The sequence below is a fragment of the Bos javanicus genome, chromosome X (assembly GCF_032452875.1).
Source record: "Bos javanicus breed banteng chromosome X, ARS-OSU_banteng_1.0, whole genome shotgun sequence".
In the NCBI taxonomy this organism is placed as follows: Eukaryota; Metazoa; Chordata; class Mammalia; order Artiodactyla; family Bovidae; genus Bos; species Bos javanicus.
Window position 1 is genome coordinate 81,201,866 of NC_083897.1, and position 13,710 is coordinate 81,215,575.

A 13,710-nucleotide genomic window follows, 5' to 3' on the forward strand; every position below is an offset into this window, starting at 1 on the left:
CACTGAAGTATTTTTGATGAAAGATGGTGGCGGAGTTGGCAAACCACTGTTAACACCACTGAAAAAGGATAAAAATACCCAGATATCTATACCTATACCAGAAATTCTTGAATGGGGTGGTAATGAGAGATCCATGAACCCCATGAAACTGCAAACAGAATTTTGTATGTAATATGTATTTTTTTGAGTAGAAGATCCACGCTTTTCCATCAGATTCTCAAAGGGGTCCATAACCACCTCCATAAAACTAAAAATTGTGCTCTATATTCTGCAGTAATCAGGTGCTTACTAAAAGTAGGATGATCAGCTTTAGGTTTCACAGCTAAGGAAGAAAAGAGTCATCCAGTGAAAAGACATACACAGACAACAAGGCCTCTGTGGGAATAATAAAGAAGCTGGGGCTATTGTGGGGGAGAAGAGAGTAAATAGAAACTAAGTTTCAATTTCCCAGTCCCTAAAGAATTACTATACAGAAAATCAGAATTTAGAATAATTTCTGGAATGGCATGAAAATGAATATGAAAGATAAGGCTGTCTATGAATTACCACTGTGCCTTACAAGAGAACAAGTGACCCATTTGCAAAAAAGAAATGTTTTTGTTTGCAAAAATGAAAATTTTTGTTTTTCTTCTCTCCTTATTTAGTAAATCATGGCAAAGCAGCTGCAAATGTAAAAAAAATATATTTATATTTATACTTTGCCTCATTCATAAGGACTGGCAGTGGCCTACAGAATCATATGTAATTCAAATTCAAATATCCCTAAATAGTGATAATTTCAGTGACAGCTTTGGAAAGTTGATACTTTACTAAAATCAAAGAAAATTCCTTTTTTCATTTCTAAGTTAATTTCGCTCTTTAGTAATGTCAGGAGAAGAAAGGAAAGCTACAAGCTTTGTAGTTCTAGTAGTGAGACAGCAAACAAGTATTACTGCTATCTAAAAGGTTTCAGAGAAAAAATAGCATTAAAATTAAAAAATAAAATCTCAGTAGCAGTAGAAAGCTTTAAAAAAATCAGTGCCAGATTTAATATACATATAGACACTCACATATTTTTTATTGAGGCATAGTTGATTTATATCAGTTTCAAGTGTACAACATAGTAATTCAAAATTTTTATACATTATATTCCCTTTAGTTATAAAATACTGGCTAATATTCCCTGTGCTATACAATATATCCTTGTACCTTTTTTATACATAGTAGAAGCCACAGTATTTGTTTAATTGAAGTATAGTTGATTTACAGCATTGTGATAGTTTTAGGTATACAGCAAAGTGATTCATTTATTTATATACATTCTTTTTCAGGTTCTTTTTCATTATTGGTTTTTATAAGATATTGAATATATTAATAGTTTCCGATATTTAGCTATTTTACATATAGCAATGTGTATCAATTTCAAACACCTAATTTACCCTTCTTCCACCTTTCCCCTTTGGTAATTGTAAGTTTGTTTTCTTTTTTCAATGTTTTATTTATTTATTGACTGCACTGAGTCTTTGCTGCTGCGAGAGGCTTTCTCTATTCATGGTGCATGGGCTTCTCGTTGTGGTGGGTTCTTTATTGCAGAGCACAGGGTCCAGAGCATGCAGCCTCGGTAGTTGTGGTGCACAGGCTTAGTTGCCCCATGGCATGTAGGATCTTCCTGGACCAGGGATTGAACTCGTGTGCCCTGCATTGGCAGGCTGATTCTTAACCATTGGGCTACCAGGGAAGCCCTGTAAGTTTGTTTTCTATGTCTGTGAGTCTATTCTATTTTGTAAATAAGTTCTTTTGTATCACTTTAGATTTCACATAAAGTAGTATCATAAGATTCTTTTTTATGGTTGAATGATATTCCATTGTGCGTGTGTGTGTGCATTCTTTTTTTATTCATTCATCTGTTGATGGACATTTCGGTTGCTTCCATATCTTGGCTGTTGTAAACAGTGCTACTATAAACACTGGGGTGCATATATCTTTTTGAATTAGAGTTTTCACCTTTTCCAGACAAATGCCTAGGAGTACAACTGCTGGATCATATGGTAACTCTATTCTTATTTATTTTTTCTTTTTTTTAAAAAAATTTTATTGGAGTATAGCTGCTTTACAATGTTGTGTTAGTTTCTGCTGTACAACAAAATGAATCAGCTATATGTATACATATATGTCCTCTTTTTTGTATTTCCTTCCCATTTAAGGTCACCACTGAACATTGAGTAGAATTCCCTGTGCTATACAGGTTCTCATTAGTTATTTTATACATAGCATCAATACTATATATATGTCAATCCCAATCTCCCAATTCATCCCACCTCGCCCTTCCCCCCATTCCTCTCTGGTATCCATGTTTGTTCTCTAAGTCTGTGTTTCTATTTCTGCTTTGCAAACAGGTTTATTTTTAGTTTTTAAGGAATCTCCATACTGTTATCCATAATCAGTAGCCACAGCAGTTTTAAAACAAAGTAGAAATTCAATTTTTTTCTGAAGCATTCATAATGCTATACAGTTCATTCTTTTGCCTTTTTGAGTCATATAGAAACAGAATTTACTTAAACAATATCACATACTTAGATGAATGAAAAATTGTCCATAACAATGTCAGGTGAAAACTGTATAACCAAATATATGCTTTCATTTGTTATAAAAAAAAAAAAATACATGGTATGTATAAAAAAGGCCCAGATACTTCACACCAAACCCAATGGTACTCTGGAGAACAGGATGGGTAAAGGGGAAGGACAGGGAGATTTTTCTTTTTCACTTTATACAATTTTATATGGTTTGATTTTTTTAATGCGCATGTAACTTTTTACGATGGAAAATTTCAGTTTAAGTTATATACTTGAATTTTACAGACACAATTTGGCAAAGACTTTAAAACACTGATAATCCCAGAGTTGGAGAGGTTGTAGGGAAACAGACATTCTCCTTCACTGTCATTTTTATTATAAACAGGTACAACCCTCTTAGAATACAATTTTAGAACATCTATCAAAATTTCCTACAAATGTACAAGGATATCAATTATGATACAAATATACATGCTATGGAATACATTAAAAAGAATGATAGAGATTTCTATGTACCAACAATAAGACAGGATCAGTAAAGATGTTAATTTTCTCTAAATTGATCTATAGGTTTAACTCAATTCCTATTAAAATTCCAGCAAGACTTTTTTTTTTTATAGATATAGACAAAATACTTCTAAAATTTATGTGGAAAGGCAAAAGAACACAATTTATAAAAAGAATAAAGTGAGAGGAATCACTCTACCTGATGTTAACACTTACAGTAGCTTAGCTACAGTAATCACGGCAGTGTGCAGAGGGATAGGTCAGTGGAACAAAATAAACCCAGAAACAGACCCATGCACTTAGCTGATTTTTCACAAAGACGCTCAGAACAATTTACTGAAGTAAGAATAGTCTTCTCAACAAACACTAATGGAACAGTAGAACATCCATTGGCAAAAAGAAAACAAACCTCAAGCTAAATCTCATATTGTATATAAATTCAAAATGGATCATGGATTTAAATGTACAACACTAAAACTATAAACTTTTAGAAAAGAAAATATAAAAGGGCTTTCCTGGTGGCTCAGAGGTAAATAATCCACCTGTCAATGCAGGAGACACGGGTTCGATCCCCAATCTGGGAAGATCCCACATGCTGCAGAGCAGCTAAGCCCATGTACCGCAACTACTGAGCCTGTGCTCTCGAGTCTGGGAACCCCAACTACAGAGCCCATGTGCTGCAACTACTGAAGCCCAAGAGCCCCAGAGCCTTTTGGTCTGCAACAAGAGAAGCCACCGCAATGAGAAGCTTGCACACTGCAACTAGAGAGCTGCCCCCACTAGCCACAACTAGAGAAAAGCTTGCACAGCAATGAAGACCTAGCAGAGCCAGAAATAAATAAGTAAATACATAATAAAATTTTTTTAAAAAAGAAAATATAAGACAAAACCTTTGTGATCCTGGGTAAAGCAACAACTCCTTAGAGACGTACCAAGAGTACAATGCAAAAAGAAAGACCTGATAAATTGGATTTCACCAAAATTAAGCATTTCTGTTCTCCCAAAAATACTGTCCAAAGACTGAAAAGATACAGACTAGAAAAATTCTTTGTAAATCACATATCTAATAAAGGAAGCATACCTAGAATACATAAAGAAACCTTAAAACTCATTAATCATAAGAAAACAATGCAATTAAAACTGGGGCAGGACTTCTCTTGTGGCTCAGTGGTAAAGAATCCACCTGCCAATGCAGGAGACATGTGTTTGATCCCAAGTCCCAGAAGATCTCACATGCAGTGGAGCAACTAAGCCAATACACCATAACTACTGAGCCCACGTGCTGAAACTACAGAAGCCCACACACTCCAGAGCCTGTGCTCCACAAGAGAAGCCACCACAATGAGAAGCCTGCACACCACAACTAGACAGTGGCCCCCACTCGCCATCACGGGAGAAAAGCCTGAGCAGCAACAAAGACCCAGTACAGCCAAAAAAAAAAACCTGGGGCAAAGAAACAGACACTTCACTGAAGAAAATACATGGGTGGTAAATATGCACATGAAAAGATATTTAATATCAATAGCCATTAGGGGAATGCAAAGTAAAAACACAATGAAAAAGATGAACAGATACAATTTATTTAAATAGTGGTAATACTAATACTGCAGAGAAACTGTATGATTAGTTCATTGCTGGAGAAAATGCAAAATGGTACAGGCATTCTGGAAAAGAGTATAGCAGTTTCTCACGGAACTACACATATATCTACCATCTCATTCTTGGGCATTTATCTCAGAGAAAGGACAATTTACATTCATACAAAATCTTATACACGAATGTTCATACCAGCTTTATTCACAATGGCAAAATATTGGAGAACTGAGTATCTTTCAATGACTGAACGGCTGAACAAACTTCTGGTACAATGAACACTACTCAACAACTTAAAACATGAACTACTGACACATACAATAAATTGAATTGATCTCGAGAATTATGCTTAGTGAAAAAAAAGTCAATCTCAAAAATATTGTACTATTCTTTGTATAAGATGCTCAAGTATCAAAAGTACAGAGATGGAGAACAGCTAGGTGGTTGCCAGGGAACAAGGAGAAAGGTGTGTGCACGTGGAGGGACAGGAATACAAAAGGTATCATCAGGGAGTTCTTCTGTGATGACAGACCAGTTCTAAACCTTGATTGTGGTGGTTAGGTGATGGCATAAAACTGCATAAAAAATACACATGCACAGATGAATATAGATTTTTTTCAAGGTGCAAACTGAATAAGGTCTGTAATCTAGTTAATGATAATGCATCAATTTCCTGATTTTGATATTGAACCACAGCTATCTAAGATGTTGCCACTGGAGGAAGGTACATAAAGGGTATACAGGTCTCTATAGACTATTTTTGTAATTTCTTGAGTCTAAAATTATTTCAAAATAGAAGCTTAAAAAAAGAGGATCAGGATATATTCATGAACAGAGAGAGCAAATTACAGAATAATTATCTATAAAAATGTCCATTGTTGCCAAAAGAAAAAAAAAGACAAAAAGTTAAAAACTAATGTGTAATTATTTACCATGTTTTGAGTCAAGTACAGAAAAAAGTATAAAAGGATATACACCAAACTGTTACCTCTAGGGAATAAAACCATAGAAATAGGAGTGTGCGGGTAGAAAGAAGCTTTTCTCTTCTTTTTCAGGAGAAGGAAAGATTTATTACTTGCAGCAAGTAAGAACACTAGGGATCTTTCCCAAAGCAGTGTCTCCGGAAGTGTTAATATTTAATTCTATCTATTTCTCTATCATTTGACTTTTTTTATAAGAAGTATGAATTATTAAAGAAGTCTGTTGTTTAGTCGCTCAGTCATTCCAGCTCTTCATGACCCCATGGACCATCCACCAGGCTCCTCTGTCCATGGGATTTTCCAGGCAAGAATACTGGAGTGGGTTGCCATTTCCCTCTCCAATTAAAGAGGTCTATCTGACAAAAATGCAAATGATAGGTGAGAAGTCTAGGCTGGGATATTGGCCAGGTGACTATTTATTGTAATAATTTAGGCAAAATATAATGAGGGTTTTAGTGATATGCTGGAAGTCAGGGATTTATTCAACAGGAAGAATCAAAAATAAAAGTGAGGTTTCCAGCTGCTACTCAGTGATGCTCAGTTCAGTCGCTCAGTCGTGTCTGACTCTTTGCAACCCCATGGACTGCAGCACGCCAGGCTTCCCTGTGATCACCAACTCACCCAAACTCATGTCCATCGGTCGGTGACGCCATCCAGCCATCTCATCCTCTGTCATCCTCTTCTCCTCCTGCCCACAATCTCTCCCAGCATCAGAGTCTTTTCCAATGAGTCAACTCTTCGCATGAGGTGGCCAAAGTATTGGAGTTTCAGCTTTAGCATCAGTCCTTCCAACGAACACCTAGGACTGATCTCCTTTAGAATGGACTGGTTGGATGTCCTTGCAGTCCAAGGGACTCTCAAGAGTCTTCTCCAACACCACAGTTCAAAAGCATCAATTCTTCGGCGCTCAGCTTTCTTTATAGTCCAACTCTCGCATTCATACACGACCACTGGAAAAACCACAGCCTCGACTAGATGGACCTTTGTTGGCAAAGTAATCGCTCTGCTTTTTAATATGCTGTCTAGGTTGGTCATAACTTTACTTCCAAGGAGCAAGGGTCTTTTAATTTCATGGCTGCAGTCACCATCTGCAGTGATTTTGGAGCCCAGAAAAATAAAGTCAGCCAATGTTTCCATTGTTTCCCCATCCATTTGCCATGAAGTGATGGGACCAGATGCCATGATCTTAGTTTTCTGAATGTTGAGCTTTAAGCCAACTTTGTCACTCTCCTCTTTCACTTTCATCAAGAGGCTTTTTAGTTCCTCTTCACTTTCTGCCGTAAGGGTGGTGTCATCTGCATATCTGAGGTTATTGATATTTCTCCCGGCAAGATGCTAGTAACCCATTAAATCCAGACTGGAAACAGTAAAGGAGTGAGTCAAGTAAAGGACAGAGGGAGAAAGTTGGAATAGAGAAGGATAGTAGAATATTCAGATTGAAGCATGTTTCAAGTTCCACTGGGACATCCAAGAGGGAATGTTCAGCAGGTGGTTGGGATATATATAGATCTTTGCCCAGAATAGAGTTGAGAGTCATCAGAAAGAGGTGGTGGTTAAACTTGTAGTAACAGGCAGAATAACATTCAGTAAAGGAGACTGAAAAGTAATGGTCTAAGAGGTAAGAGGAAAGTAAGAGCTGAAAGTTGTCATGAAGCCAATCATACTATAATTTCAAGGAAGAAATGCTCAATGATGTCAAAGAGTGGGGTGAGGTAAAGATAAGGACTGAAAAGTGCCCACTATACCTGGCAATTATGTGATCCTGTTCATTTGGTATGCTTGGCAGGGTAGAAACTAGATTAAAGCTGAGTGAGACATGAATGGCAGGTAAAGAATAGGAGAGACACATTACATGTTCATTAAAAAAGAAAAAAGAAATTCTGACCCATGCTACAACATGGATGGTTGAACCTTGGAAGCATTATGCAAAGTGAAATAAAAGCCAGATACAAAAGGACAAATATTCTATTTATTGTATGAGTCTACTCATATGAGGTACCTAGAAGAGGCAAATTCATTGAAAGAAAGTAGAATAGAGTTTACTAAGAACTGGGGGAATGGGAGAATGGGGATACTGAGTTTCTGTTTGGGATAAAGAAATGGTTCTGGGAACCGATAGTGGTGATGGCTGCACAATATTATGAATGTACTTAATGCCAGTGAACTGTAAACTTAAAAATGGTTGAAAAGGTAAATTTTTATTTCATGTATATTTTACCACAATAAAAACAAAAAGTCAGCTATGAAAAGAATGGATGGCAGCAAGGGGCTGAAGTGATATCAAAAGAGATTTTATTCTCTTTAATGATGTGAGACTCAACCTCTATGTAGGAATACTTATACCTTGGCCCCAATTCAAGGAAAGTTATTAACAGAAAAAAAGAACCTTAATATTTATTAATGGCCAAACTTACAGACTTAGAAACTAGTATACAAAAATACTTTAAGCATTATATTAACCTGTTAACAATACTATTCTTCAAACTGATTGAAACCTTTAGATTTAATAACCACTTTGCAGGAGGGGAGCACATGTACAACAGTAGCAAAACTTTTAAATTAGCCAGGAATAAACTCAACAACAAAAAAAGTAGATGCTCAATAGCAATAAAAACTATAAAATATATAGAAATAAACAAAAGATGCCTAGAAATTATACAACATAACCTAAAAGTCTTTATTGACAAAGGTAAAAGAACATGCGAATAAATGAAGAAACATGAGCTTCTAGATGGAGAAACATATTACAAAGATACACATTGTCTTCAAATTAATCCATAAATTAAAATAAGATTTCAAAATTATCTGTCACTGACAAGTTAGAATTTAACAAAAATGATCCTAGAGTTTATTTAGGCTAATAGAGGAAAGATAGTCACATCAGAGGAATTTAAAATTATAAAGTCTGAATGATAATCAGAGACACTATCTGGTGATAATAGTACAGATTAGATAAACAAATAAATAAAACGGAAAGCTCCAAACTAGGTTAAAGAATATATAAGAATCTACTACATGATAAAGGTAGCATTTTGTACTAATGTACAAAAGGACAGACCATTCCATAAGTACAACTTGGACACTTTGGCTAATTCTTTGGAAGAGAAAATAAGTTAGATATTTACCTTATATCTTAGATTCTATTTTTAAAAATCAGTAAATGTTTAAATACTATACATATTAGAAGAAAATATAGTTGGCTATCTCAGAGTAGGGAAGGTCTTTTAAACAATTATACAGAAATCTAAACAGCAAAGACTGATAAATATAACTACATAAAAATGAAATTTCTATGTCAGAAAATACAGTAAACCTAAAGACCTTCTTGGGCACAACAGAGTAACTGCTATTGAATTAGTCTTCCCACTGTAACCAGAAAACTGCAAAAAAACAAATGAAACAACTGTTTCCAACCAGGAAGTATAGGACTGTCATTCTTGAGAGAAAGGAAATAAAGGAAGTAAGCCCTACAATTGTCCTTGGCTTTCTGCTGAATCCAACAAAAGCACAGCAGTCTGACTAAGCCATAGAAACAGATACTGGAGTCTGAAGAGGCTAGAACAGTTAGAAATTGCAGGACAGAACTGGAGAGGTGGGAACTCCACAAGACAATCTAAGATCTGCAGAAAAGCTCTCTTAAATCTTCAGCTGAATGCTAAGCTGCACATGTGTATATGATGAGCTCCATAAAAGAGTCCTAGACACAGAACTATTAGAGATCACACAGGGTTGGGAGTTACTCAAACAAAAGTGTAGAAAAAACTTCCCTGGAGATTTTTTGGGTAAATTTATTGTTTTATCTAATCTAGATTGTAGGGTCCTGCTGAGCATTCTAAAACTTCAGGCACTGAGATTTTATGATGTGTGATCTACTTATCATAGGTAAGATGGCTTCTTATTAATTTTTGGTTTGAAGAACACTGGAGGAGGAACTTGTTAGGAAATTCTTTGGGAAAAGGGGTTTCATCACGAATAGTTTGGCATCATCTATTGGTACAGACTATGCGGGCATGCGTGCATGCTCAGTCACGCCCAACTCTCTGCAGTCCCATTGACTGTAGTCCGCCAGGCTCCTCTGTTCATGGGATTCTCCAGGCAAGGATATTGGGAGTGGGTTGCCATGCCCTCCTCCAGGGGATCTTCCCAACCCAAGGATCAAACTTGTGTCTCCTGTCTCCTGCATTGGCAGGTGGATTCTTTACCACTGAGCCACCTGGGAAGCCCACAGACTATGCAGTTTATCTTAAATTTAATCAAACATTAAGTATTAAGGCCTCTGCCAACTACTTTATGGTTTTGCTAAGACTGGTATAAAGTTTGGGTTGTGTTTTTCAGACAGGATTTCTTTATCTATATCATTCTCACTGACATGGAATGTTATGTGACTTTTAAGACTATTGCGAATAGTTCTAATCCCAAGTTTTGCGTTTCTCTGATTATTAATATTCCTTCAAATGTAATCTGAACATGAACAGAGGCTCTGCAATTGATTTAGCACCTATGTGGTAGGTGAACAGACCTAGAGGCTTAAACACTAGTGTGCAGTCTATCACCACCTCTAGTACAAGACCTGAGTCCTCCAACGTGTACTGCATACTTCTGGGTGAAGTATTACTTATCTTTCACTTGTTGCCCAATGACCCTAACCTTAGTGCTAAGCATTCTAGCTATGTACAACTTAGCTCATATGTTACATACATGATAATCAAAGTATGTAAAATGCTATAGAAATATGCCATATGCAGAATGATATGTGTGAAGAATTTGAATGGAAAGGGTCAAAATAATGTTAATCAGAGATACCATTCTACTAACTTTGCTAGAAAATTTTTTTGAAATAAAAATGTTAAAGCAGGGAATAGATTCCACATGGACTTTATTACTATTAATTAGAAATAGAGGCAGGTTCATATCTGGCCAGACCAACACAGTTTCAAATAAAAGTATTATTTTGTATATAGTACCTGATGGTAGGAAACATCTCATATGTGCCTTCAACTCCATAATGGATATCCTTTTAGCACAAAACAAAGATCACATTTCTTATCTCATGACACCACTAACCCTTTCTGCCCTATTCAGAGGTTTCTTATACTCTCACCCACTGATTAAGGATGAGGGGAAGACAGCCTTCTAGGCTGTCTACTGCTGCTACCAAATTATTATTTACTTCCCCTTGGGGAAAAAAAAATTCCTCCTACTTTTAGGCTTGTTCTCTACCATGCCAGAGGTTGAAAACGAGCTGCCTTGGAGCTAGATTGGGCCGGCAGATAGATGTTTTTATTTGGCTTTCAGAGTTCAATCCACACTTGGCCCACCTCAACTCATTTACATTACTAGCCTGGCCCCTATAGGCCACTTGAGTTTGAGATCTCTGCTCTTCAGTTTTACTCGCCATCATTAACCAACTCACATTACCAAGGACTTACACACCTGGCACAATCTTCTTGGCTCCAAATCCCTCTCCACTATGATGGGTTACTCTAATGTTCGTATGTACCACCTATCCAAAATCCTTGTAAATCTTCATGCCAATGGTTTGCACCTCCATTCCAGCCAAACATATCCATGGCTATATCTAGAATGCTGTCTTTACTGCTAACTGTTAAGCAGATTTTACTGCTTAACCTCTGAAAGTTTCAATTCCAATATCCTACATTTCCTTATCTCAGCCTTGTATCTGTCCAGTCTCTTCATTCTCTCTCTGATCCAAAGGAAACTTGCATCCCCATTAAATCCTGTCTCTATCAGGCCTCTCCTAACTTTAGTTCAAAAACTAAGGCAATGTACAGCAGTATACCAAAGTAAGCTATAGGACTGCTGTTATTTATCTTTCTTCATCAGGAGGTGGGGGTGGGGGGATTTAAAATAACTTGGTAAGAAATTTGAAACATGTTAAACTATAAACAGATTTTCCCTAATACAAAATTTGTATTAATTCAAACCTTTATCTACATTTCTCTTCAAATTCTCTCTCCCACCACTTCACTCATTCTTAGCAAAAGGCCCTATTTGCTATTTTGCAGAGAAAATGAGAGGCTACTGGGCAGAAACATTCTCAATGTTTATATTCCCATTCTCACAGGGATCTTATCTCATATTCTTTATTTTCTTCTCTTTCATCTATACAAAGATACCCTCTGTCCAACTGACTCATCCCTTCTAACACACTGATTAGAGTCTTCCTTCTTCCCTTCTTAGGCAAATTTCAGCCTCCACTTTTTAAATTCTCATTCACTCATATCCTCTGTAGTCTGGCTTTTGATTCTACCACTGTACTAAACTAGCTCTTCTAATGACCATTCTCTTTGGTCTTCTCTGTAGCACTTGATCTGCTGGCCATTTTCCTATTCTCTTGGTTTCTAGAGCATTACTCTCTTCTGGTTTTCCTTTTTTTCATCCTGGTCACTCCCCAGTATTCTCCACCCTATCCCTTAAATGCTGGTTTGGTATCTGTCAAATATATTCTCATCCTACATTCTCTCTTAACAGTGGTTCTTAACCTTTTTGGGTCACACATAACTTTGATAATCTGATAAAGCTATGGTCTTTCTACCCAGAAAAACATACAAGTGTATTTCAGCTATAGCATCAGAGGGTTCAAGGAATGTACCTGACTCCCTATTTGAACTCATCCACTTATATTTTTATATGCTGATGATTTGAAAAAATATCCATATATACAAACAGTACAGACTTCTCTTCTGAGCTCTGGACCTCTATTATCTACTCAAAGTCTTTACTTGGATATCCTACCTCAATACAACACAGCCCAAATTGAACTCTACCACTTTTCCTCCAAAACTACTCCTCCTTTATTTCCTATTATAGTCAGCCCTCTGTATCCATCCATGGGTTCCACAATGATGGAATCATTGGGCAAAAACATTTGTGAAAAAAATTTCAGAAAGTTCCAAATTGCAAAACTTGATTTTTCTGCACACTGGAAACTATTTACATTGTATTTATAACTATTTACATAGCATTTACATTGTATAGGTATCGTAAGTAATCTAGAGATGATTTAAAGTAATCTAGAGAATGTGTGACAGTTAGATGCAGATACTATGCCATTTTACAAGTGACTTGAGCATCTACAGATTTGGTATTCCTAGGAGTTGTGGACATCGAGGGACAACTATATTAGTCAATGATACCACCAGTTTGCCCAAGTCAGAATTCTGAATGTCATCTGACTTATCTGCCCTTCTAAAAACCAGATTTTTTAAATTAACAAAAGTACTTCATGCTCAATTAAAAAAATTCAAACATCTAAGTACAAAAAAGCATAAAGTGAAGATTATCCTCCACCTCTCCCTTTAGTAATTCTTCCTTATGACAACAATTGAACTAGTGACTGAGCCCTTTAGATGGGCTCTTCAGTTCATCATTACTACTGAGCCCATTTCACTCATTTATGTTACCTGTCTGGCCTCCATAGGATCTAAATGTACAAATCCTTCTGTATATACTGTTGAGTGATCTAGTTTTCATCAATACATATCTTGGATATATTTGGGTATCAGCATATACAAGATACAGCTTTATTTGTTAGCTAATCTACCATTCTGATGGCTAAACAGTATTCCATCATATAGATGTACCATAGTTTAACTACTAATAATTTCTTATTGTTGGATATTTTAGAATGCTGTTTCCTTAATTACAAAGTTGCAATTACAAACATATGTACATTTGCACATATGCCTTTGCAACCTTGTATGAAATATTCCTTTGAGATGAACTTGCTTAGTCAAAGGGAATACACATTTATAGTCCTCTAAAAAGTTTGTACCAATTTCTGTTTTCACCAAAAGAACAGGAGTACTTGGCATCATTTTTAATTCTCTCTGTCCTTTACCTTGGAGAAGGCGATGGCACCCCACTCCAGTACTCTTGCCTGGAAAATCCCATGGACGGAGGAGCCTGGTAGAGTGCAGTCCACGGGGTCGCAAAGAGTCGGACATGACTGAGCGACTTCACTTTCACTTTTCACTTTCATGCATTGGAGAAGGAAATGGCAACCCACTCCAGTGTTCTTGCCTGGAGAATCCCAGGGACAGGGGAGCCTGGTG

At 36.5% G+C, this 13,710-nt stretch overlaps 1 protein-coding gene across 14 annotated transcripts in view; it reads right to left on the bottom strand.

Moving 5' to 3' along the window:
* TAF1 (TATA-box binding protein associated factor 1) overlaps window positions 1–13,710 on the bottom strand; it is a 113,814-nt gene that overhangs the window by 57,398 nt on the left and 42,706 nt on the right. Inside the window, exon 33 of one of the 14 annotated variants that reach the window (XM_061409744.1) lies at window positions 1,005–6,723. The exons of 10 other annotated variants lie outside the window; for them this stretch is intronic. In XM_061409744.1, coding sequence (XP_061265728.1) covers window positions 6,308–6,723 — 416 coding nt within the window. In that variant the 3' untranslated portion in view covers window positions 1,005–6,307. Of the gene's footprint in view, window positions 1–1,004; window positions 6,993–7,584; window positions 9,016–13,710 lie in introns of those variants that run through there. 3 more of the 14 variants (XM_061409745.1, XM_061409747.1, XM_061409746.1) reach the window with 3 other exon arrangements.